Source organism: Haematobia irritans, chromosome 3 (genome assembly GCF_050003625.1).
Source record: "Haematobia irritans isolate KBUSLIRL chromosome 3, ASM5000362v1, whole genome shotgun sequence".
Classification (NCBI taxonomy): Eukaryota; Metazoa; Arthropoda; class Insecta; order Diptera; family Muscidae; genus Haematobia; species Haematobia irritans.
The window spans coordinates 68,571,211-68,595,138 of record NC_134399.1 but is presented as its reverse complement, the minus strand read 5'-3'; the positions used below and the strand labels follow the sequence as shown (position 1 = coordinate 68,595,138).

The 23,928-nt window shown below is 33.8% G+C and overlaps 5 protein-coding genes and 3 long non-coding RNA genes across 8 annotated transcripts; 1 reads left to right on the top strand and 7 right to left on the bottom strand.

The window, feature by feature from the left end:
• Positions 1 to 372: 372 nt before the first annotated feature.
• LOC142230694 (zinc finger Y-chromosomal protein 2-like) lies at positions 373 to 2,214 on the bottom strand. Its single transcript, XM_075301322.1, has 3 exons — positions 1,962 to 2,214; positions 1,670 to 1,899; positions 373 to 1,612 (listed from the first exon to the last, which is right to left on the bottom strand). Exons 1-3 carry the CDS (start codon positions 2,082 to 2,084, stop codon positions 484 to 486), a joined length of 1,482 nt encoding a protein of 493 aa, XP_075157437.1. The 5' UTR covers positions 2,085 to 2,214; the 3' UTR covers positions 373 to 483.
• Positions 2,215 to 4,706: 2,492 nt separating this feature from the next.
• On the bottom strand, positions 4,707 to 5,766 carry LOC142229403 (large ribosomal subunit protein eL30-like). The gene is made up of 4 exons (XM_075299957.1): positions 5,688 to 5,766; positions 5,533 to 5,601; positions 5,324 to 5,469; positions 4,707 to 4,938 (listed from the first exon to the last, which is right to left on the bottom strand). Exons 2-4 carry the CDS (start codon positions 5,551 to 5,553, stop codon positions 4,770 to 4,772), a joined length of 336 nt encoding a protein of 111 aa, XP_075156072.1. The 5' UTR covers positions 5,554 to 5,601; positions 5,688 to 5,766; the 3' UTR covers positions 4,707 to 4,769.
• A 1,308-nt stretch (positions 5,767 to 7,074) lies between these two features.
• LOC142231924 (uncharacterized) lies at positions 7,075 to 7,576 on the bottom strand. Its single transcript, XR_012720961.1, has 2 exons — positions 7,346 to 7,576; positions 7,075 to 7,288 (listed from the first exon to the last, which is right to left on the bottom strand). It is a non-coding gene; the product is annotated as an uncharacterized LOC142231924 (long non-coding RNA).
• A 425-nt stretch (positions 7,577 to 8,001) lies between these two features.
• LOC142232393 (uncharacterized) lies at positions 8,002 to 8,507 on the bottom strand. The gene is made up of 2 exons (XR_012721114.1): positions 8,278 to 8,507; positions 8,002 to 8,210 (listed from the first exon to the last, which is right to left on the bottom strand). It is a non-coding gene; the product is annotated as an uncharacterized LOC142232393 (long non-coding RNA).
• A 360-nt stretch (positions 8,508 to 8,867) lies between these two features.
• LOC142228242 (uncharacterized) lies at positions 8,868 to 9,394 on the bottom strand. Its single transcript, XR_012720107.1, has 2 exons — positions 9,124 to 9,394; positions 8,868 to 9,056 (listed from the first exon to the last, which is right to left on the bottom strand). It is a non-coding gene; the product is annotated as an uncharacterized LOC142228242 (long non-coding RNA).
• Positions 9,395 to 11,216: 1,822 nt separating this feature from the next.
• LOC142228774 (rhythmically expressed gene 2 protein-like) lies at positions 11,217 to 12,228 on the bottom strand. The gene has a single exon (XM_075299285.1). It carries the CDS (start codon positions 12,116 to 12,118, stop codon positions 11,357 to 11,359), a length of 762 nt encoding a protein of 253 aa, XP_075155400.1. The 5' UTR covers positions 12,119 to 12,228; the 3' UTR covers positions 11,217 to 11,356.
• A 35-nt stretch (positions 12,229 to 12,263) lies between these two features.
• On the top strand, positions 12,264 to 13,020 carry LOC142228775 (INO80 complex subunit C-like). Its single transcript, XM_075299286.1, has 2 exons — positions 12,264 to 12,585; positions 12,639 to 13,020. Exons 1-2 carry the CDS (start codon positions 12,339 to 12,341, stop codon positions 12,836 to 12,838), a joined length of 447 nt encoding a protein of 148 aa, XP_075155401.1. The 5' UTR covers positions 12,264 to 12,338; the 3' UTR covers positions 12,839 to 13,020.
• Positions 13,004 to 14,950, bottom strand: LOC142228773 (protein YIPF5 homolog). Its single transcript, XM_075299284.1, has 5 exons — positions 14,777 to 14,950; positions 14,460 to 14,703; positions 14,276 to 14,386; positions 14,032 to 14,216; positions 13,004 to 13,246 (listed from the first exon to the last, which is right to left on the bottom strand). Exons 1-5 carry the CDS (start codon positions 14,860 to 14,862, stop codon positions 13,084 to 13,086), a joined length of 789 nt encoding a protein of 262 aa, XP_075155399.1. The 5' UTR covers positions 14,863 to 14,950; the 3' UTR covers positions 13,004 to 13,083.
• Between the last annotated feature and the right edge of the window lie 8,978 nt (positions 14,951 to 23,928).

Here is a 23,928-nt window from a genome sequence, read left to right as displayed (position 1 = left end):
TAACAGTGACAAATTTGCTGCTAACCGGGTGAAACTATAAATATTTTTTAATATTATCAACTTACTCTTTTGAAATCTGATTAAATTTTTGCTCATTTCTTAAATTAACATAATACGTGAATTTTTTGTCCAAATTTTGGAAGAGTGTCCTATGGGCCCTTAATAAAAATCAATTGATCTTTTAAGTATTTTTTGCTGACTTGTAGACTCTACACATTACGCTCAAAATCCGCGCTCAAATTTTAAAATCTCTTTAAAACCCAAATGACAGTTGAAAGCCACTTTAAATGAATTTGCTGAAGAATTTTTCTCCAATTATGGTATAGCAGCAAAACAAATATTTGCTGATCACATTTAGAAGCTTTTAAAACATTAGTCTTAACAGCAGATTTTTTTTTTATTTTAAACAAAAAAAATATTAGTTTACTCCATTCCACTCATGAAAGTGGCAAGTTAATTTCCTAATGCATGTTTTTAATGATTTCATAGAATAATTTCGTTTTTTACAATATTTAAATTCAATCTATTTCTTATATGTTTCTTATCTCCAGACTCAGACCATTCTTTTTGATGGTCCCTTTTCCGGTGGCGTTGCATATTTGCTTTCATTTTAAACGTTTTTGGGCAGTGTGGACACTGATAAAGATCTGTGTTAGTATGCCATGCCAAATGTTCCTTTAAATTGTGGGAAAATTTGAATGATTTTCCGCAAATTTCACATTTGTATTTACGCTCCATCATATGTACCAATCGTTTGTGGCTGTACAATGCGGTTCTGGAGGGAGATATTTTTCCACAGTCAGAGCACACGTATGCAGTAGACCCATCGTTATGCCTTAACAATTTATGTCGCTTCAGACCTGAATGGGAATGTAATTCAGTTTCACATAGGTCGCAAGGCCATTTTTGTTTAACCAAGCCAGCATGTTCCTGTAAATGCCGTTTTAGGGCATAAATTCCATGAACAATTTTGCCACATTCTTCACAGACCCTATCGACATTATGTACAGTACGTTCATGTACTTTTCTACGCTGCTCCGTAGAGAAACCTTTACCACAATCCCTACACATATGCTCTTCTTTTACTTCCAAATGAGTTTCCATGTGTGTCCGTAAATTCGTTTTATTTTGGAAATGTTTTTGACACACTTGGCATTGGAAGGGACGCTTTTTCCCCTCATCAGTATGTAACTCTCGTATATGTTTGGAGAGATTACGACTACTGGTGCTACATTTTCCACATACATTGCATCTGAAAGTGTTTGGATCTAGATGAACCTGTATATGCTCATATATACCACAGCGTTTAGCGAATTTGCGCCCACAGCATGTTGCATAACACTTCTCATTGGGATGTTCATTACGATAATGTAAACGCAACAAATTGAATGTAGTTGCGGTTGCAGTACAAAAGGCACACTCTAGTTCAGGTTTCCATTGAGCAATAATGGCGTCTATATCTACATTGGAATTTTCCGTATTATCATCACAAAGTTGCTTCTTAGATCGAATCAAAGGTACTCTTCTGGTGCTTGAAATGCTTTTTTTGGCGCAAGATGACTTTCTACTCATGAGTGTATTCTTCTTCCTCTTAGTTTCTTCGATGTCAATTCTATGAAATACGTTGTAAAGACCATAAACTTTTTTATGAGGAAAAAAATTTACATACCGTTCATTTTCCCCACCACATCTCATTTCAAATGTGTTTTCTGCACCAATATCCATACCTAAATTAATTTCTTCTTCATTCATAGCAATATGTGCTATTTCCTGTAAACTTTTTTCTAATTCTTCATGAGCTTTTAATATGTTAATCTGGAATGTATGGAAGTGGTCGATTGTTTCCCAGCACTCCAAACAAACTACTTGTGATTCTTGGTCATCAACTGCCTTAAGTAGCTAGAAATTATAGAAAAATGCATTAAAGGATTGAAATTTTTGTTTTCTATAAATGGTCTCACCTGTGGATCAAAATATTTAAGGGCCATTTCATAAATATAGGTTTCTTGTCCTTTTTCGTTACACATCTCTTTATACTCGGAACATAAATTGATACAGAGTCGACAAAATTGTTTTTCTCGCATTTTGTATAGTTTTTAATTAATTTAGGTATTTCACTGTTATTGTGTGCGCAGAAAAACTTTTACTTATGTGCAGTAAAATATTGCAATCAATTCCTTTTATTGGTGTACATACATACCCACCTTCCATTCATAACAGTTGTGCTAGATTAGGGGATGTAATTATACCATTCACCACTACTGTGGTACAGGGTATAATAAGTTTGTGCATTTGTATGTAACGCCAAGAAGGAAAAGTCTGAGACCCATCGTTTAGTATACCGATCGTTTTAGAATTAAATTCTGAGTCGATTTAGCGATGTCCGTCCGTCTGTCTGTCCGTCTGTTGATGTATTTTTGTGTGCAAAGTACAGCTCGCAGTTTTAGTCCGATTGTCCTAAAATTTGGTATAGGGTCCTGTTTCCGCTCAGAGACGATCCCTATTGATTTTGGAAAAAATCGTTTCAGATTTAGATATAGCTGCCATATATATTTTTCACCGATCTGGTCATAGTTGGCGTGTATATCAACCGATCTTCCTCAAATTCCGTACATTCGAATATTTTAAGAGTCTCGAAAAACTTGCAAAATATCAGCCAAATCGGTTCAGATTTAGATATAGCTCCCATATATAGCTTTCGCCCGATTTACACTCATTTGCCCACAGAGGCCAATTTTTTGCTCCGATTTAGTTGAAATTTTGCACAGGGAGTAGAATTAGCATTATAGCTATGCGTGTCAAATTTGGTTGAAATCGGTTCAGATTTAGATATATCTCCCATATATAGCTTTCGCCCGATTTACACTCAAATGACCACAGAGGCCAACTTTTTGCTCCGAATTAGTTGAAATTTTGCACAGGAAGTAGAATTAGCATTGTAGCTATGCGTGTGAAATTTGGTTGAAATCGGTTCAGATTTAGATATAGCTCCCATATATAGCTTTCGCCCGATTTACACTCAAATGACCACAGAGGCCAACTTTTTGCTCCGAATTAGTTGAAATTTTGCACAGGAAGTAGAATTAGCATTGTAGCTATGTGTGCCAAATTTGGTTGGAATCGGTTCAGATTTAGATATAGCTCCCATATATATGTTTTTCTGATTTCGACAAAAATGGTCAAAATACCAACATTTTCCTTATTAAGTCGGCACTGCTTAGTCGAAAAGTTGTAAAAATGACACTAATTTTCCTAAACTTCTAATACATATATATCGAGCGATAAATCATAAATAAACTTTTGCGAAGTTTCCTTAAAATTGCTTCAGATTTAAATGTTTCCCATATTTTTTTTTAATAAATTGTGTTCCACCTAGTGCATTAGCCAACTTAAATTTTGAGTCTATAGATTTTGTAAAAGTCTATCAAATTCTGTCCAAATCGAGTGATATTTAAATGTATGTATTTGGGACAAACCTTTATATATAGCCCCCAACACATTTGACGGATGTGATATTGTATCGAAAATTTAGATCTACAAAGTGGTGCAGGGTATAATATAGCGGCCCCGCCCGACTTTAGACTTTCCTTACTTGTTTTTGTATATTTTTCTTCTATAATTATTAACTATCAAAGTGATGAGGCACACCACAAAATTTTCACATGCTATTAAGCATAATTTAGAAGTAAAGGAAATCTTATTTCCTTTACTTTTTAGAAAGTAGAAACATTGTGATATGAAATAAAACAAATAATGTATTCACATTAGTTTTAGTTATTGTTTTTTTTTTTACATTTTATTTAATACTTTAGTTTCGCGGTAGTTTACTTCAAGCTATCAATGTATGGTCCAATGAAGCTTAATTGATTAAATAAATATTTGAATTGAAATGGGAGGAATTATTCTACATGAACCGGTACAAAATTCTATTATCCATTATGATACTAACTTCTCGTGAAAAAATGATTGTAGAAAAGTAATAACAAAAATATGAGTTCGCCTCGGAATCGGGAGCGTAGTATCCTGCTTAACTGTCAACTTATGGTGTGGTACTGTTGCTCGACCTAAGCAGGTTTTTGGCCGAGGTCGTTTTTTTAATGTATAATTATTTGAGTTTCTAGTGCCCTATTAGACTAAGTTTGGTTAGGTACTAAGTTCGTACTTCACATTTGTTTTTTTTTTATGAAATGTTTCAATTTAGGGAAATGATCTGCAAATGTTTATTTTTTTGCAAAATTTGTACATTGACAAAAATAAGAACGTTTTCCAATATATCTGTGCATTTTGACTTTTTTGTGAATTACAGCCCGATTATGTTGTCGATCGAGCTAAATCGATCGACTGAAATGGGGAAAACAGTTGCATTTATAACCAAAAGTCAACTGTTTCTATGAGCTTCAGTCGATCGATAGAGCTCATTCGACATACAGAAACAGGCTGTTAATGTACTTTTCTGCCTGTGAAAGATAATTTTCGGAAATTGCTTTGGAGAAATACTGCAAAATGTAGCAGAAATGTTGAAAAAGATCGGAGAGAGTTCTTCAGACATTTACATTCCGACCTAATCAACCGACAGGACATCGAATGGAATTTCATTCCACCCGGTGCCCACATATGCTCTTATATATATACGTGGCACCACAAGTTCATCCACCAATGTGAATATTCCCCCCACCCACCTTTGTTTTCGATTTATAGCCAATACATTTACAAATAACTGACTTTGTAGAATTTATTAACTTATACAATTAAAAAATTGTTCTCTACAATTAGTTTTCACCTACAGTACGGATAATATCAGAATCTCCAGGATCGGTGATAGACATGGTGCAGACACGGAAGTATCTACCACAAGCAGTACCTAAATCGATGTTAGTGCCGCTGTAATGTTGAACTTCAGTCTTGGCCAACATAGCGTAGTATTCAATTTCCGATTTTCTGCAATGAAAGAACATTTTGTTGATATTGTCGACAAACACATGACTTCATAATAAAAAAAAAGTTTCTTCAGAAAGAGTCTCTAGTATAAAATGTCTCAACAAAAAAATATTCTGCACAATACATTCATCATGAAATTACATATTTGTAAAATAGCATAGAACTCACGTATATACTACTGGTGCAACAGGAACCCCATGAAGTCTTGGTCGTACACTGGGTAGTAAAATATATTCGATTGTATCAAACAATTCATTTCATTGCCAATTTGGGAAACATACTTCTCAGTCTCGCAAGACTCCATATGGTTCCACAGCACAATTGTTTTTTTTTCATGTAGATTCTACGGTACTTGTTCCATTCACACAATGTTCAAAATTCTCACCTCAAGGCGGGAGTATTGGTGGCAATCAATACCAATTTTGCTTTGCCTTGACGCAAAGTTTTCAAGGTTTGTTTGTAGCCAAGGCAATATTTGCCAGATTTCATCACCAAAGCCAATTTGGAGTTGATGGAATCCAAGGCTTTTTTCTACAGAAGAAAGAAAAATTGGGTGAAATATGAATAGCAATAACACGTGCTTACAATAATTACCTGTTTCTTGACAGCAACCATGTTTATTCTATTTATTTGTAATCAATTGATATGAAATCAATTACAGTGCTGCATAAGAAAAATACGATTTTAATGAAATTATCTAACACAATATATAAATAAAGAATTCACTACAAAAATAAAAATGCACCCACCTCCAATGACGGATACTGGAAAAAGAAAGAAGATGTCTACAGGAAATTAAGACCAAACTTTGACGTTTTCGAACGCAGTGTTGCACATTGTTGTCGATTTAGGGAGGATAACTAATTGGAAGCGTGTTATGGTGTAAATACGGCTAGGTTAAAACTTTTTCGCGACGAACATATCTAGTCGGCCAAAATTTGTTTTTATTTTTGATTTGTATTTCGCATCAAAACACTAAAAATATTTTGTGAAACACCAAGAGTAAATCATAGACCAATAGACGTCTCAAGTCCATTCACAGCGCTGTAGTTTGTCTACACACCGTAGATGACACTTTTTCGTCTGCCAACCCTGCCAACATTTTTTGAATTTGGGGGCGCTTCAGAGAATCCCCACTACGTCGAAAACAGTCGTATACGATATCCAAAACTCCTCGGAAAAGCGCCGTCACTATTGAGAAGTTGTACCACGCCAAGTTACTACAAAAAAGTATCGCATGAGTGTAATTATTAGGAGCCCTTCTGGATACATTTAGAAGGACGCCAATAAGAGCCCCTTCAAACAATCAGACAAAGTGCATTTTAAGATAGTTGTAAAAGAATCATTGTGGTCAAGTAAAACACGATTGTTTGGATGTTTATTAATTTTATGAAACATTTATAAATTCTCATAAATATAACATTTATACGGCTATCACATCACATTTAACACATTTTTATGCATTAATAAGAGATTGATGTTGAGTTACAATTTGTAAGTTAAATGTTGTAGCGTCTATCAGCCAGTACTTTTATTCCCAATGGAGGCAGCGTGTCTGGAAAAATATTTGAAAAACTATCACTTTATTCCATTTGGAAAGTAAAAAATTGTTCACCAATTTACTTTTCACAATTTTAAGCGTAATAACTATGTTTTCAGCACTTTATTTTTGTTTTCATTGAAATAAATTATAATAAGCCAGTTGCGCTTGGTGTTTCACAAAATATAAAATGGCTCTTGTAACAATAGTGATGGCAAAATACTTTCATGCGAATAGTGATGGCAAAATACTATCACAGTTGGCGATTGTTGCAGTGTCACTTACGAGTCTGTGGTAGCGATGAGGATGAAATGGAACATTGAAATGCTGGCAGGGAATGACCCTGCCAACATTTTTTGAATTTGGGGACTCTTTTGAGAATCCCCACTACGTCGAAAACAATCATATACGACATCAAAAACACGTCGGAAAAGCGCCGTCACTATTGAGAAGTTGTACCACGCCAAGTTACTACAAAAAGGTTTCGCATGAGTGCAATTATTAGGTGCCTTTATAGATCAATTTAGAACGACGCCAATAAGAGACCCTCCAAACAATCAGAAAAAGCACATTTTAAGATAGTTGTAAAAGAATCATTGTGGTCGAGTAAAACACGTTTGTTTAGATATTTATTAATTTGATTAATCATTTACAAATTCTTAAAAATATAACATTTATACCACTATCACATCACATTTAACATAATTTTTTGCATTAATGATGATGTTGAGTTACAAGTAGCGAGTTACATGTTGCTGCGTCTATCAACCAGTGTTTTTATTCCATGGAGGCAGCGTGTCTGTAAAATATCTGAAAAACAATCACTTTATTCCATTTGGAAAATCACCAAATTGTTCACCAATATACCTTTCACAATTTTAAGCGTATAATCTATGTTTTCAGAACTTTATTTTCGTTTTTATTTAATTAAAATATAACAAGCTGGTTGCGCTTGGCGTTTCACAAAAAAAATGGCTTTTTTAACAGTAGGGATGGCAAATTACTTGCATGTACTTTTTGATGTACCTTTTCATGATGGTTGAAGTGACATTTACGAGTCTGTGGTAACGATGAGGTTGAAATGGAACTTTGAAATGCTGGCAGGGGAGTGATGTTGTCCGATAAAACACCATTTAGTAAAAGAACTGATTTTCATGGTAATTCACGTGCTGCAAAACGAGATGGAGTCTTTTGACTTCGCAATTGAGTGCGATGACTGCGTACAGAAAATAAACAAAATAATTGTGAATCAGCTAGTTAGGAGACTTCCCTGCCAACATTTTTTGAATTTGGGGGCGCTTCTGAGAATCCCCAATACGTCGAAAACAATCATATATGACATCAAAAACTCGTCGGAAAAGTGCCGTCACTATTGAGAAGTTGTACCACGCCAAGTTACTACGAAAAAGTTTCTCATCAGAGCAATTATTAGGTGCCTATTTAGATCAATTTCGAAGGACGCCAATAAGAACCCCTGCAAACTATCAGAAAAAGTGCATTTTAAGGTAATTGTAGAAGAATCATTGTGGTCAAGTAAAACACGATTGTGTAGATGTTTATTGATTTGATTAAACATTTATAATTTCTTATAAATATAACATTTTTCGGTTTATCTCATCACATTTAACATAATTTTTTCATTAATAAAAGAATGATGTTGAGTTTTAAGTAGCAAGTTACATATTGCAGCGTCTATCAGCCAGTTTGTTTAGTTTCGATGGAGACAGCGTGCCTGGAAAAATATTTGAAAAACGATCACTTTATTCTATTTGGAAAGTCGAAAATTGTTCACCATATACCTTTCACAATTTTAAGCGTAATATCTATGTTTTCAGAACTTTATTTCCTTTTTTATTTAAATAAAATATAACAAGCTGGTTGCGCTTGGCGTTTCACAAAAAATAAAATGGCTCTTCTAACAGTAGTGATGGCAAAATACTTTAATGTACATTTTGTACTTTTTGATATACTTCCCCCATCACAGTTCGCGATGGTTGTGGTGACATTTACGAGTCTGTGGTAGCGATGAGGATGAAATGGAACTTTGAAATGCTGGCAGGGTTAATACATTTTCGTAAGAAGGAATATTAAATTTTACTATCAATTACTAGTACCCTGCCAACATTTTTTGAATTTGGGGGCGCTTCTGAGAATCCCCACTACGTCGAAAACAATCATATACGACATCAAAAACTCGTCGGAAAAGCGCAGTCACTATTGAGAAGTTGTACCACTCCAAGTTACTACGAAAAAGTTTCTCATCAGTGCAATTATTAGGTGCCTATTTAGATCAATTTCGAAGGACTCCAATAAGAACCCATGCAAACTATCAGAAAAAGTGCATTTTAAGGTAATTGTAGAAGAATCATTGTGGTCAAGTAAAACACGATTGTGTAGATGTTTATTGATTTGATTAAACATTTATAATTTCTTATAAATATAACATTTTTCGGTTTATGTCATCACATTTAACATAATTTTTTGCATTAATAAAAGAATGATGTTGAGTTTTAAGTAGCAAGTTACATATTGCAGCGTCTATCAGCCAGTTTGTTTATTTTCGATGGAGACAGCGTGCCTGGAAAAATATTTGAAAAACGATCACTTTATTCTATTTGGAAAGTCGAAAATTGTTCACCATATACCTTTCACAATTTTAAGCGTAATATCTATGTTTTCAGAACTTCATTTTCGTTTTTATTTAAATAAAATATAACAAGTGGTTGCGCTTGGCTTTTCACAAAAAATAAAATGGCTCTTCTAACAGTAGTGATGGCAAAATACTTTCATGTACATTTTGTACTTTTTGATATGCTTCCCCCATCACAGTTCGCGATGGTTGTGGTGACATTTACGAGTCTGTGGTAGCGATGAGGGTGAAATGGAACTTTGAAATGCTGGCAGGGTATATACTGCACTAAAAACTACTCTTATTTTTTTAAATATTTTATGATATATTCCATACATTAATGTGTAAAATTCATATTACATATTATGCAGCTCAAAGCTTTTAAAGTCAGATTTTTTTTTGAAATTTTGAAAAAGTCGAATACTCGAAAAATCAAGTTTTAAAATTTTTAAAATGTTGATAGGTATAAAAGGTCATCTTTTCCAAATTTTCAAAAAGTCGAAATGTTGACTTTTCTCGGTTAGAGTACCTCAAATGGCAAAAATCAACCGTTCCTTCAATGCATGGTATGTAATTCCACATCAAGTCTATATATAGAGTGTGATCAAATTTTAGTTTTCCCCTATGCGAACTGAGCTCTCGGAATAGTTTCTTGGACATCTAGATGACGAACACAATTCATTTTATAAACACCTAAACTGGGGTTCTATTTTGGCCAAAAAGTATTTATATATATCCAAACAAGCAAATGGTTTTTGTTAATTTTTGATTTTAGCCTTTTTTGCTAATCACTTCACATAAAAAAAATCTGATCCAATCACGAAATTAATTGGTCAAATTAATTTTTTAATTGAATAGCATCAGTTAAAAAAATTAACTGAAAGTGAATTAAAAATTAAGTGATCCAATTAAAATTTTAATTGAATATTTTTTTAAAACTCAATTAAGACTTATTGGAAAAAATTTCGTGATTTTTTTGTGTTGCTTTAATTTTCATATTATTTATATTAGATTTAATTTTATCGAATATGAATTTATTTCTTTGGAATTTTGACAAAACAAAGTAATTCTATACATTTGACGAAACATCATATTTTATAAAAAAAAAGTCTACAAGAGCATAAAAATATGCATATAGAGAAAGTTAACGTTTTCTTAAATGAAAATATAATCCTGCTAACGTTTTTTGAATTTGACGGCACTTCTGAGAATCCCCACCACGTCGAAAACAGTCGTATACGATATCCAAAACTCGCAAAAGTGCCGTCACTATTGAGAAGTTGTACCACGCCAAGTTAAGTATCACATGAGTGCAATTATTAGGTGCCTTTTTAGATAAATTTAGAACGACGCCAATAAGAGCTTCTTCAAACTATTGGAAAAAGTGCATTTTATGATAGTTATGAAAGAATTATTGTGGTCAAGTAAAATACGATTGTTTAGATGTTTATTAATAAAAAAATCTTTTATAAATTATTCTAGGTATAACATACGAATAAAAACACATTGAACATAATGCCTTAACAAAGAATTTATGTTGATTTATAAGTTGCAATTCTGCTATATTCGGTTGATGCTCCAGCGTCTATCAATGTTTATTCTTGATGAAGGCGGCGTGTCTGGAAAAATATCTGAAAAACTATCACTTTATTCCATCTGGAAAGTCGACAATTGTTCACCAATATACCTTTCACAATTTTAAGCGTAATAACTATGTTTTCAGCACTTCATTTTCGTGTTTATTTAAATAAATTGTAATAAGTTAGTTGCGCTTGGTGTTTTACAAAATATAAAATATCTCTTGTAACAATAGTGATGGCAAAATACTTTCATATATATTTCGTACTTTTTGATACATTTCCCACATCACAGTTGGCGATTGTTGTAGTGCCACTTACGAATCTGTGGTGGCAACGACGATGAAATGGAATTTTGAAATGCTGTGGAGTTATAAATTATTTCCCTCTGCTGTTGTATTATAAGTCTACAGAAATTTAGAAGGAACATGCTTGAATATTTGTCAATATTATGTTTAAAGAACATTGCCCTTATCATTTACAGATCTGCTTTACTTTTTTATAAATATTGTCTTATTGTCTACACTCGAAATATTTTCCAACACATATGTGCTGTAATTATTTTATTGCGTTTTCATACCTTATCTACAGTATTCATGGCACAATCTAAAATACATATACTATTCAAAATTTAAGCAAAAAATGCGAAATACAGTTCGTTGTCTTAATTTACTACCATTCTATAACATCATTGTCTAAGGCATTCAACAAGTCCTTAATATTACGATAGCCTTGAGTTGGGAGAGTTTTTCTAATATCATTTTCGTTCGAAGTAATCAGAATGCTGGACCAGCCTGCATTTCGAGCACCCTCGTAGTCCATTGAATACATATTTCCTATATGTAACGCTTCGTCTGAAGAACATTTACTAATTGCTAAACCTGCATCATAAATTTCTTTGTTAGGTTTTGAAGAACCAACGTCATAAGAAGTCAATATGAAATCGAATTTCTCAGCCAGGTTTACTTCTTCTAAAACTTTTTTGAGGCTGGGATCAAAATTGGATATTACACCCACTTTTTTGCCAGTACTACGTACTCTATCCACAAGTTGTTGACCACCTTCGATGTGACGATAACACTCGCTCGTACGATATATGCGAATTAAATTCTTTGTCAGCTCTTTAAGTTTATCAGGCTCAATATCAGGTTTCACACAATGGAAAATATTGGAAACAAGCGTTGACCACCATTGCTGCCACGTGAAGTTTGGTGTATTATATCCCCAATTCGGATGTAGCTTATTCATTGCTTTGAATTCTCGTTTGAAACATTGTTCCATGGTCACTTGATCGATTTCGGTAATTCCTAAAGAATATGCTGTCTTTGCATATTGTATTGCAGGTGGTCTACTAAAACGAACTAATGTGTCTGTTATATCAAATGTCACTAAACGGAAACGTTTCAAATTTGATGCAAACTTGGAATTGGACATGATATTTTATTCCCAAGAATATGTCTGTTTTAAAACTAAATGTATTATGAAAGCCTTTGTGTTGCTCGTTTTTACAATTGTTTATTTATTTGGTAAGTTCTTTAAAGCCGTTTTGACATTAAGGAATTTGACGGCTAACATATGATTACAGTTGCGACGATCTTACACCGCATAAATTATTTTTGATAAACAAACATCTTCAGGATTAAAAACATATAAGATGTCTCAAGAAGAAGAAGTACCAAATAAAAAACATAAAACAGATGCTGACACTATTTTATCAGAAAAGGTTGATTCAGGAAACACACCATTGTCGTCATCAACTGTCCAACAGCGCCCGAAAATATTGTGTAAAAATCCAAAGTATAGCTACATTGAAGCAGGAGGAAAGAAATTTGTTTGGAAGTCATTAAAACAAATTCTTACACAGGAGCGATCACTTCCATGGCCTGACGACGTAGTTTTATGTAAGATCTCCTAATATCTCTATCTTAGTTAGTACTAACCCACTTTTCTGCAGACAATTCACTTAATGCCCCTCCATCACTAAAGCCACCCAAAAAATATTCCGATATCTCGGGCTTGGAAGCGCCTTACACCGATCCACAGACAAAACTGCACTATCACAACGCTGAAGAATTTCGGATCATTCGTACTTTACCATCTGACATTATACAGGGCTACTTAGCCCTTAGAGGAGCAACAAATATTGTAGGTTAAATGGTTGAGCAATGAACGTATTTCATATGTAGGCGTTACTTTACTGAAAGTACCATCGGTATTGCTGAGGTGTTCGAACAATGCAAAAAACTTTTGTTTTCCAAACTTTTGCTTAAGCATGGAAAACTAATGCTTATCCAAGAAGTCCTTTAGTAGAATAAACAATTTTTACATATTCGAAATGATTTGTTTATTTAAAATATCTTCAAAATTTTTTTACATATTGTTTTTAATTTAACCTCTACTTAGAAAATCGTTATTAATGCAAAAACTCCATACAGAAGCGCACAGGGATAAGCAATCAATATCTGTTGGTGATCCATGGAATAGGCCGTTACAAAGAGCTTTGAAGCCGATAATGAACACCAAAAAATGCATACTCCAGCTACAATTAAACCAATTGTTCCCCTGAAAATATCAATGGTTGTTTAAAATTAAAATGTTGAAAGTTGAAAAGAATTCTAAATTTCCACACAGTCAAGGGAAAAAGTCTAAATAATATTTGTATTTTATTTTAGATTGATTTTTTTAATTTTGTTCATTTGGTAACTTTTGTTGCGATCTTGGAGTCCTTACTTTTCTTTAACTGTGCATTGAAGGTAGGACTCGGTTTAAAAAAGGAATTGTCATTGAGTTGACATATAGCAGCTCATTGATAAGGAAGAATTTCACCACTTTTGGTATCGCTATGGACAGAATGCATCGATCTGATATATACCAAAAACAAAAAAGAATAACGCTCGAATGATATTTTAACAAAAAACAAACAAAATATCTAGAACTGTTAATGGTCATATTTCTTTTTAGCATTACGAAAACTATTCTTTAATACCAATTCAGTAAGTTTTAATTTTTTAATGCATTGGCAGAACCGCTCCATGGAAATTGTTTTAGTTTATTTTAATAGTATTTTTAATTTGTATATCTCTATCTGTATGGTCGAAGAGTTCGCAATGGAAAAAAGTTTCTCATATAAAGTCGCTAAAAAGTGTTGAAAATAAAATCTTTCGTCATCTTCAACGCTGAACTACAAATAATTTCTTTAGTATATCTGTAGCTTGGTTTCCCACTAACTTGGGTAATTGGGCAGACGGATAAATATTTACCCACAAATTTAAACATTTTCAACGGTCATGTAGCAAAATAAACTTGTAGAACAAATAACGTGGATCTCTAATGATCCCACTACTTACTGTATAGTTATTAAAACATTAACTCCTGATAGGACCACCATAGGTAGTAAACAGTAGCCTAAAACGGAAACCACTGAACCAAAGGTAACATTCGCTTGTGATGCCATTAAACTGAGTAAGCAATAAAATGCAATGCTTCCCATTACACCGATCCCATATATGTAGGAGAATGTTACTTTTCCACTCTAAAATACGAAAAAAAGTAAATGTTTTTGTCTGCTAAATAAATGTCATCTTTACGAACCAATAGCAAAAATCCACCAAGTGCTAAGCAAAAGACAAGTGGACCGGCCATGTCTGTATCTTGAAGTATATGTTGATCTGCACCACGCATTGGATTAAGAACAGCCAATGTCTAAAGATTTGGATAAAATTAGGTGGATAAACATTACCAGTTAACATCAAATTACCTTCTACTTTGTCATTACCTTTTGAAAAATGTGATTTGGGTTAATACCTAACTCCTCCAGTAATGGTGGTTCGTCTTCAAACTCATTACCGACACCGCCTCCTCCTGTCTTGAAACCTTTATCATTTTGATCATACGGATTTGGAGCAGCATACGCATTGGGATCATAGAAAGAGCTCATGCTACTGTTGTTGGTATTACCATAATTTAAATCATAGTTTGGAGGAACTGAAGTTTGGGTATTTTCAAAATTTTGAAAATTTCTGTCAATAATAAAAGATATTTCATCATTTAAAGTGGGCAACTGGTATCAAAGACACTATATATGGCTCTTACAATTCCTGGTCAAATTCTGGCATATCGAAATTATAGGAGTTATCACCAGACGGATAAAAGTCATTGGAACCACCAAAGTTCGCCATTATTTTTTTAGATTACAGATATTAATTATTAACCGAAGACTTTCAAAGAAAATAAAAATTCCCAACCACGAATGAGAACTAGTAATCAATTTACTAATCTGTCATGTCAGCAATATGTGTAAATACGCCTTGTGTTTGCAACCTAATTAAAAAAGTGTCTAAACAGGCTCTGTTCGCGTATCGTGTAATGTGCATGTATGATTTGCGATAGATTTTATTAAAGGAATAACATTATATTGATTGAGCTATTATAAATTCCTTGCTTTTGCGAGATTTTGAATTGCGCTTTCATACAAATGCGTTTGGCTCTACTTAAAATTAGAGGTGTACACCTGAGTGAAGTTTCACTCAACCAGCGTTGCCAATTTAGCTTTTTTCCCGCTAGATTTGGCTTTTTTTGAAGACGTTTAGCGGGAAAAAAATGCATTTAGCTTTTAGCTTTTTTTCTGGCTTTTTTTCATGACCCTTTTAGCTATTTTTGGCTTTTTTTATTTTCGACATGTTCCTATTGAAATATGGATAAAACTTCGTTGTTATCTAAGCCTTGCTGCCAGAATAAGGTTTTTCACATGTTTCAAATCTCAATTGAAACATTAATAATTATTCCAGCCATTATGCGGGTATTTTTGCAGCAAATACACCTTGTTGTAAAGTTCTTGCCTCGTATTCATAAAAGTTATCGTAAACTTTAAATCTACTATTACCATACAAATTCCTTATATAAACTGTCAGTAAATTATTAGGAATATAAGCATTTGACTCGTTTATCCTTTTGATATTACTAAATCAAAATAGTAGATGTGAATTACTTTGTACACTGAAAAAATATTGTCGTGGGGCCAAAGATTTCATGTCCTTAAAATACGAACGCGAATTTTGGTTATAATAGCATTTGTGAATTTCTCTTATATAAACTGTTTTCCTTAGTTAAGTGATTCAACTTAAAATTGGGTATCTTTTCATGAAAGAAGGTAGGGTCAATTCTAAAAAATTCTTTAAATTAATAGTCTTTAAATTTGTGGAGTTTTTATATCTTGACCACAAACCAAAATAACGTTCAAAAATAGAAGAGGTTTTTAAACATTTTATTTTAAAAACGTATACATAAAATAATTTCTACTTAAAGTCGAGTCTGAATTTGAAAATTTAAGTTTTCGTTAGCACGTTTTTAAAGCACTGTGATAGCTCATGAAGAAAAAGCTGAGAAAACGAATAAATTCAAATTTGACTCGGAATCAATACAAAAATCATTAGTGTACAAAATCTTTGGAACCGAACATAGAAATAATTAAGGAAATAAAGTTTTGAATGTGGTATTATTTTTTTTAACACCAAAAAATGCAATAAAAATTCGTAGTGATAGGATCAAAACAAATCTGCTATTTATTAATGGGATGGATTTACATTTACGAAAATTGGACAACAATAGGTTTGGGAAATTTTCGAATAAAAGTTATTCATTATAAACTTGCAAGACAGTTACGGTACGGTCACACTAGGCAAATATTTGACAGAGATCAAAAAAGAATTCGTCGCCATAGTAAAACCGGCAAATATTTTTAGCTCATATTGGGTATATAACATCATGATAGGAGTCTTTTCCAAAAACGGCATCCGGATATTTCGAAAATTGTCCTGGAAAAAAGTTTGACACTCATTTTCGTCAAATATTTGCCTAATATGACCATACCCTTAGAATGGGTTTTTATTCTCTTGGGTAAAATTAGGAGAAGTGTACACGTTCACGAATTTATCATTAATTCAGTTAAAACGAAATATATAGATATTTTCTAATGCAGTTCTCTGTGACATGATTAACCAGCTGACAATTGCAAGTTCACTGGGAAAAATGTTTTTACAAGGAAATATAAACGAAGGACTTCCAGTAAAAATTTGTGATAGTAATCAAAATGTATCGAGTACGCCAACAGAGCTAATATGACTTAGATTTTCTTACAGTCTCACAGAAATGGAATTAAATTGAATACAATTAAAATAATATGCATTTTAAGTGAAATAAAGCCTTTAAGTTTGTTAAATTTCAATCAAAAATGTGACTTTTGATAAAAAAAAAAATTAGCTTTTTTTCTAGCTATTTTTTAAAATTTTTTAGCTTTTTTTGGCTAGTTTTTTGGACAAATCTAGCGGTTTTTGGTGAAACAATTCTGGCAACGCTGCACTCAACACCGTCCATACTAGTCACCTACCATATTTACCTCCGTAAAAAAATTAACAGGTTGGCTGATAAGACCCCGGCCTAACAAAGAAAAACACATTTTTTTTTTTTCAAAATTCGTTTTTATTATTCAACATAGTTCCCTTCAAGAGCGATACAGCGATTATAACGACCTTCCAATTTTTTGATACCATTTTGGTAGTACTACTTAGGTTTTGCCTCAAAATAGGCCTCAGTTTCGGCAATCACCTCTTCATTGCAGCCAAATTTTTTCCCTGCGAGCATCCTTTAGAGGTCTGAGAACAAGAAAAAGTCGCTGGGGGCCAGATCTGGAGAATACGGTGGGTGGGGAACCAATTCGAAGCCCAATTCATGAATTTTTGCCATCGTTCTCAATGACTTGTGGCACGGTGCGTTATCTTGGTGGAACAACACTTTTTTCTTCTTCATATGGGGCCGTTTTGCCGCGATTTCGACATTCAAACGCTCCAATAAGGCCATATAATAGTCACTGTTGATGGTTTTTCCCTTCTCAAGATAATCGATAAAAATTATTCCATGCGCATCCCAAAAAACAGAGGCCATTACTTTGCCAGCGGACTTGTAAGTCTTTCCACGCTTTGGAGACGGTTCCCCGGTCGCTGTCCACTCAGCCAACTGTCGATTGGACTCAGGAGTGTAGTGATGGAGCCATGTTTCATCCATTCTCACATATCGACGGAAAAACTCGTGTGAATTACTTTGTACACTGAAAAAATATTGTCGTGGGGCCAAAGATTTCATGTCCTTAAAATACGAACGCGAATTTTGGTTATAATAGCATTTGTGAATTTCTCTTATATAAACTGTTTTCCTTAGTTAAGTGATTCAACTTAAAATTGGGTATCTTTTCATGAAAGAAGGTAGGGTCAATTCTAAAAAATTCTTTAAATTAATAGTCTTTAAATTTGTGGAGTTTTTATATCTTGACCACAAACCAAAATAACGTTCAAAAATAGAAGAGGTTTTTAAACATTTTATTTTAAAAACGTATACATAAAATAATTTCTACTTAAAGTCGAGTCTGAATTTGAAAATTTAAGTTTTCGTTAGCACGTTTTTAAAGCACTGTGATAGCTCATGAAGAAAAAGCTGAGAAAACGAATAAATTCAAATTTGACTCGGAATCAATACAAAAATCATTAGTGTACAAAATCTTTGGAACCGAACATAGAAATAATTAAGGAAATAAAGTTTTGAATGTGGTATTATTTTTTTTAACACCAAAAAATGCAATAAAAATTCGTAGTGATAGGATCAAAACAAATCTGCTATTTATTAATGGGATGGATTTACATTTACGAAAATTGGACAACAATAGGTTTGGGAAATTTTCGAATAAAAGTTATTCATTATAAACTTGCAAGACAGTTACGGTACGGTCACACTAGGCAAATATTTGACAGAGATCAAAAAAGAATTCGTCGCCATAGTAAAACCGGCAAATATTTTTAGCTCATATTGGGTATATAACATCATGATAGGAGTCTTTTCCAAAAACGGCATCCGGATATTTCGAAAATTGTCCTGGAAAAAAGTTTGACACTCATTTTCGTCAAATATTTGCCTAATATGACCATACCCTTAGAATGGGTTTTTATTCTCTTGGGTAAAATTAGGAGAAGTGTACACGTTCACGAATTTATCATTAATTCAGTTAAAACGAAATATATAGATATTTTCTAATGCAGTTCTCTGTGACATGATTAACCAGCTGACAATTGCAAGTTCACTGGGAAAAATGTTTTTACAAGGAAATATAAACGAAGGACTTCCAGTAAAAATTTGTGATAGTAATCAAAATGTATCGAGTACGCCAACAGAGCTAATATGACTTAGATTTTCTTACAGTCTCACAGAAATGGAATTAAATTGAATACAATTAAAATAATATGCATTTTAAGTGAAATAAAGCCTTTAAGTTTGTTAAATTTCAATCAAAAATGTGACTTTTGATAAAAAAAAAAATTAGCTTTTTTTCTAGCTATTTTTTAAAATTTTTTAGCTTTTTTTGGCTAGTTTTTTGGACAAATCTAGCGGTTTTTGGTGAAACAATTCTGGCAACGCTGCACTCAACACCGTCCATACTAGTCACCTACCATATTTACCTCCGTAAAAAAATTAACAGGTTGGCTGATAAGACCCCGGCCTAACAAAGAAAAACACATTTTTTTTTTTTAAAATTCGTTTTTATTATTCAACATAGTTCCCTTCAAGAGCGATACAGCGATTATAACGACCTTCCAATTTTTTGATACCATTTTGGTAGTACTACTTAGGTTTTGCCTCAAAATAGGCCTCAGTTTCGGCAATCACCTCTTCATTGCAGCCAAATTTTTTCCCTGCGAGCATCCTTTAGAGGTCTGAGAACAAGAAAAAGTCGCTGGGGGCCAGATCTGGAGAATACGGTGGGTGGGGAACCAATTCGAAGCCCAATTCATGAATTTTTGCCATCGTTCTCAATGACTTGTGGCACGGTGCGTTATCTTGGTGGAACAACACTTTTTTCTTCTTCATATGGGGCCGTTTTGCCGCGATTTCGACATTCAAACGCTCCAATAAGGCCATATAATAGTCACTGTTGATGGTTTTTCCCTTCTCAAGATAATCGATAAAAATTATTCCATGCGCATCCCAAAAAACAGAGGCCATTACTTTGCCAGCGGACTTGTAAGTCTTTCCACGCTTTGGAGACGGTTCCCCGGTCGCTGTCCACTCAGCCAACTGTCGATTGGACTCAGGAGTGTAGTGATGGAGCCATGTTTCATCCATTCTCACATATCGACGGAAAAACTCGTGTGAATTACTTTGTACACTGAAAAAATATTGTCGTGGGGCCAAAGATTTCATGTCCTTAAAATACGAACGCGAATTTTGGTTATAATAGCATTTGTGAATTTCTCTTATATAAACTGTTTTCCTTAGTTAAGTGATTCAACTTAAAATTGGGTATCTTTTCATGAAAGAAGGTAGGGTCAATTCTAAAAAATTCTTTAAATTAATAGTCTTTAAATTTGTGGAGTTTTTATATCTTGACCACAAACCAAAATAACGTTCAAAAATAGAAGAGGTTTTTAAACATTTTATTTTAAAAACGTATACATAAAATAATTTCTACTTAAAGTCGAGTCTGAATTTGAAAATTTAAGTTTTCGTTAGCACGTTTTTAAAGCACTGTGATAGCTCATGAAGAAAAAGCTGAGAAAACGAATAAATTCAAATTTGACTCGGAATCAATACAAAAATCATTAGTGTACAAAATCTTTGGAACCGAACATAGAAATAATTAAGGAAATAAAGTTTTGAATGTGGTATTATTTTTTTTAACACCAAAAAATGCAATAAAAATTCGTAGTGATAGGATCAAAACAAATCTGCTATTTATTAATGGGATGGATTTACATTTACGAAAATTGGACAACAATAGGTTTGGGAAATTTTCGAATAAAAGTTATTCATTATAAACTTGCAAGACAGTTACGGTACGGTCACACTAGGCAAATATTTGACAGAGATCAAAAAAGAATTCGTCGCCATAGTAAAACCGGCAAATATTTTTAGCTCATATTGGGTATATAACATCATGATAGGAGTCTTTTCCAAAAACGGCATCCGGATATTTCGAAAATTGTCCTGGAAAAAAGTTTGACACTCATTTTCGTCAAATATTTGCCTAATATGACCATACCCTTAGAATGGGTTTTTATTCTCTTGGGTAAAATTAGGAGAAGTGTACACGTTCACGAATTTATCATTAATTCAGTTAAAACGAAATATATAGATATTTTCTAATGCAGTTCTCTGTGACATGATTAACCAGCTGACAATTGCAAGTTCACTGGGAAAAATGTTTTTACAAGGAAATATAAACGAAGGACTTCCAGTAAAAATTTGTGATAGTAATCAAAATGTATCGAGTACGCCAACAGAGCTAATATGACTTAGATTTTCTTACAGTCTCACAGAAATGGAATTAAATTGAATACAATTAAAATAATATGCATTTTAAGTGAAATAAAGCCTTTAAGTTTGTTAAATTTCAATCAAAAATGTGACTTTTGATAAAAAAAAAATTAGCTTTTTTTCTAGCTATTTTTTAAAATTTTTTAGCTTTTTTTGGCTAGTTTTTTGGACAAATCTAGCGGTTTTTGGTGAAACAATTCTGGCAACGCTGCACTCAACACCGTCCATACTAGTCACCTACCATATTTACCTCCGTAAAAAAATTAACAGGTTGGCTGATAAGACCCCGGCCTAACAAAGAAAAACACATTTTTTTTTTTTAAAATTCGTTTTTATTATTCAACATAGTTCCCTTCAAGAGCGATACAGCGATTATAACGACCTTCCAATTTTTTGATACCATTTTGGTAGTACTACTTAGGTTTTGCCTCAAAATAGGCCTCAGTTTCGGCAATCACCTCTTCATTGCAGCCAAATTTTTTCCCTGCGAGCATCCTTTAGAGGTCTGAGAACAAGAAAAAGTCGCTGGGGGCCAGATCTGGAGAATACGGTGGGTGGGGAACCAATTCGAAGCCCAATTCATGAATTTTTGCCATCGTTCTCAATGACTTGTGGCACGGTGCGTTATCTTGGTGGAACAACACTTTTTTCTTCTTCATATGGGGCCGTTTTGCCGCGATTTCGACATTCAAACGCTCCAATAAGGCCATATAATAGTCACTGTTGATGGTTTTTCCCTTCTCAAGATAATCGATAAAAATTATTCCATGCGCATCCCAAAAAACAGAGGCCATTACTTTGCCAGCGGACTTGTAAGTCTTTCCACGCTTTGGAGACGGTTCCCCGGTCGCTGTCCACTCAGCCAACTGTCGATTGGACTCAGGAGTGTAGTGATGGAGCCATGTTTCATCCATTCTCACATATCGACGGAAAAACTCGTGTGTATTACGAGTTAACAGCTGCAAACACCGCTCAGAATCATCAACACGTTTTTGTTTTTGGTCAAATGTGAGCTCGCGCGGCACCCATTTTGCACAGAGCTTCCGTATATCCAAATATTGATGAATGATATGACCAACACGTTCCTTTGATATCTTTAAGGCTTCTGCTATCTCGATCAACTTCATTTTACCGTCATTTAAAATTATTTTGTGAATTTTTTTGATGTTTTCGTCGGTAACCACCTCTTTCGGGCGTCCACTGCGTTCACCATCCTCCGTGCTCATTTCACCACGCTTGAATTTTGCATACCAATCAATTATTGTTGATTTCCCTGGGGCAGAGTCCGGAAACTCATTATCAAGCCAAGTTTTTGCTTCCACCGTATTTTTCCCTTCAGAAAACAGTATTTTATCAAAATACGAAATTCCTTTCTTTCCATTTTTTTCACAATAACAAAAGTTGCTTCACAAAAGACGCTCTATCTCACAAACTAATTGACTTACAGACGTCAAATTTTGACACGAATCATTTGAAGGTTGGTACTATATAAAAATAATATGTATTTAATACTAGCGACGCCATCTACGTGTCAGACCGGGGACTTATCAGCCAACCTGTTGTATGTGCAACGTGTATATTTATGTTCTAGTTTTATAAAGAACTTTTATTGAGAACATTTTTTCTTATTTTATATACACTTTTGTACGTTACTAAAATACATAAACTAAATCTTTACATAACGTTTGCTTTGACAGAAAATACATGCTTAAATTTTTAGTCATAGAAAATATTTATATGTGCAAAATTATATTTTAGCTATATGTCAAAATAAATTTAAGATATTTTGATTATTATATTTCATGTTAGCCTGATACCGAAACAGGCAATTGACGTCCAAATGCATTATATCTAATTATACAATTATTTTTCGAGCTTTATGAAAAAATACAGATTAAGGAACATTTTATGAAACATTCATGCCCCAAACATAATATATTTTAACATATTAACATATGTGTCCCAAACTTTTAGTGTTAGTTTAGGAACATTACATGTTGGCACTTAAATATATTGTGTTTAAAAATTGTGCCCGAAACACATTTTGTTTAAAGGGTGATACGACCAAAATTTGGTCAATATAAACCTGACGTATTTCTTTCAATTTTGCATTTAAAAACCTGAACACCCCTCATTTTGAAGGTGTGTGTGTGTAGAATGTTGCTCCTATTTTGATTTTGGAATTCACTCTTCAGTTGTCAAAATGCCGTCCAAGCAAGAAGAGCAGCGTATCAAAATTTTGCTCGGGCATCGCGAAAATCCGAGCTACTCGCACGCAAAGCTGGTAAAATCGCTAAAAGTTGCCAAATCAACCGTTACAAATGTAATTAAAGTGTTTGGGGAACGTTTGTCGACAGCCAGGAAGTCTGGATCGGGGGGAAATCGAAAACCGGAAGCCGCTGAGACGACAAAGAGAGTTGCCGGTAGTTTCAAGCGAAACCCTAACCTCTCTCTCCGAGATGCCGCAAATAAGCTGGGTGTATCGTCTACAACCGTGCATCGAGCCAAAAAACGAGCCGGACTATCGACTTACAAGAAGGTAGTGACTCCAAATCGCGATGATAAACAAAATACGACGGTCAAAGCGCGATCCCGGAGGCTGTACACGACGATGCTGACGAAGTTTGACTGCGTGGTAATGGACGACGAAATCTACGTCAAAGCCGACTACAAGCAGCTTCTGGGACAGGAGTTTTATACGGCAAAAGGAAGGGGAAACGTAGCAGATATTTTCAAGCACATAAAACTGTCAAAGTTCGCAAAGAAATATCTGGTTTGGCAAGCCATCTGTACCTGTGGCTTGAAAAGCAGCATTTTCATAGCTTCCGGGACTGTCAACCAAGAAATTTACGTGAAAGAGTGTTTGAATAAACGTCTGCTGCCTTTCC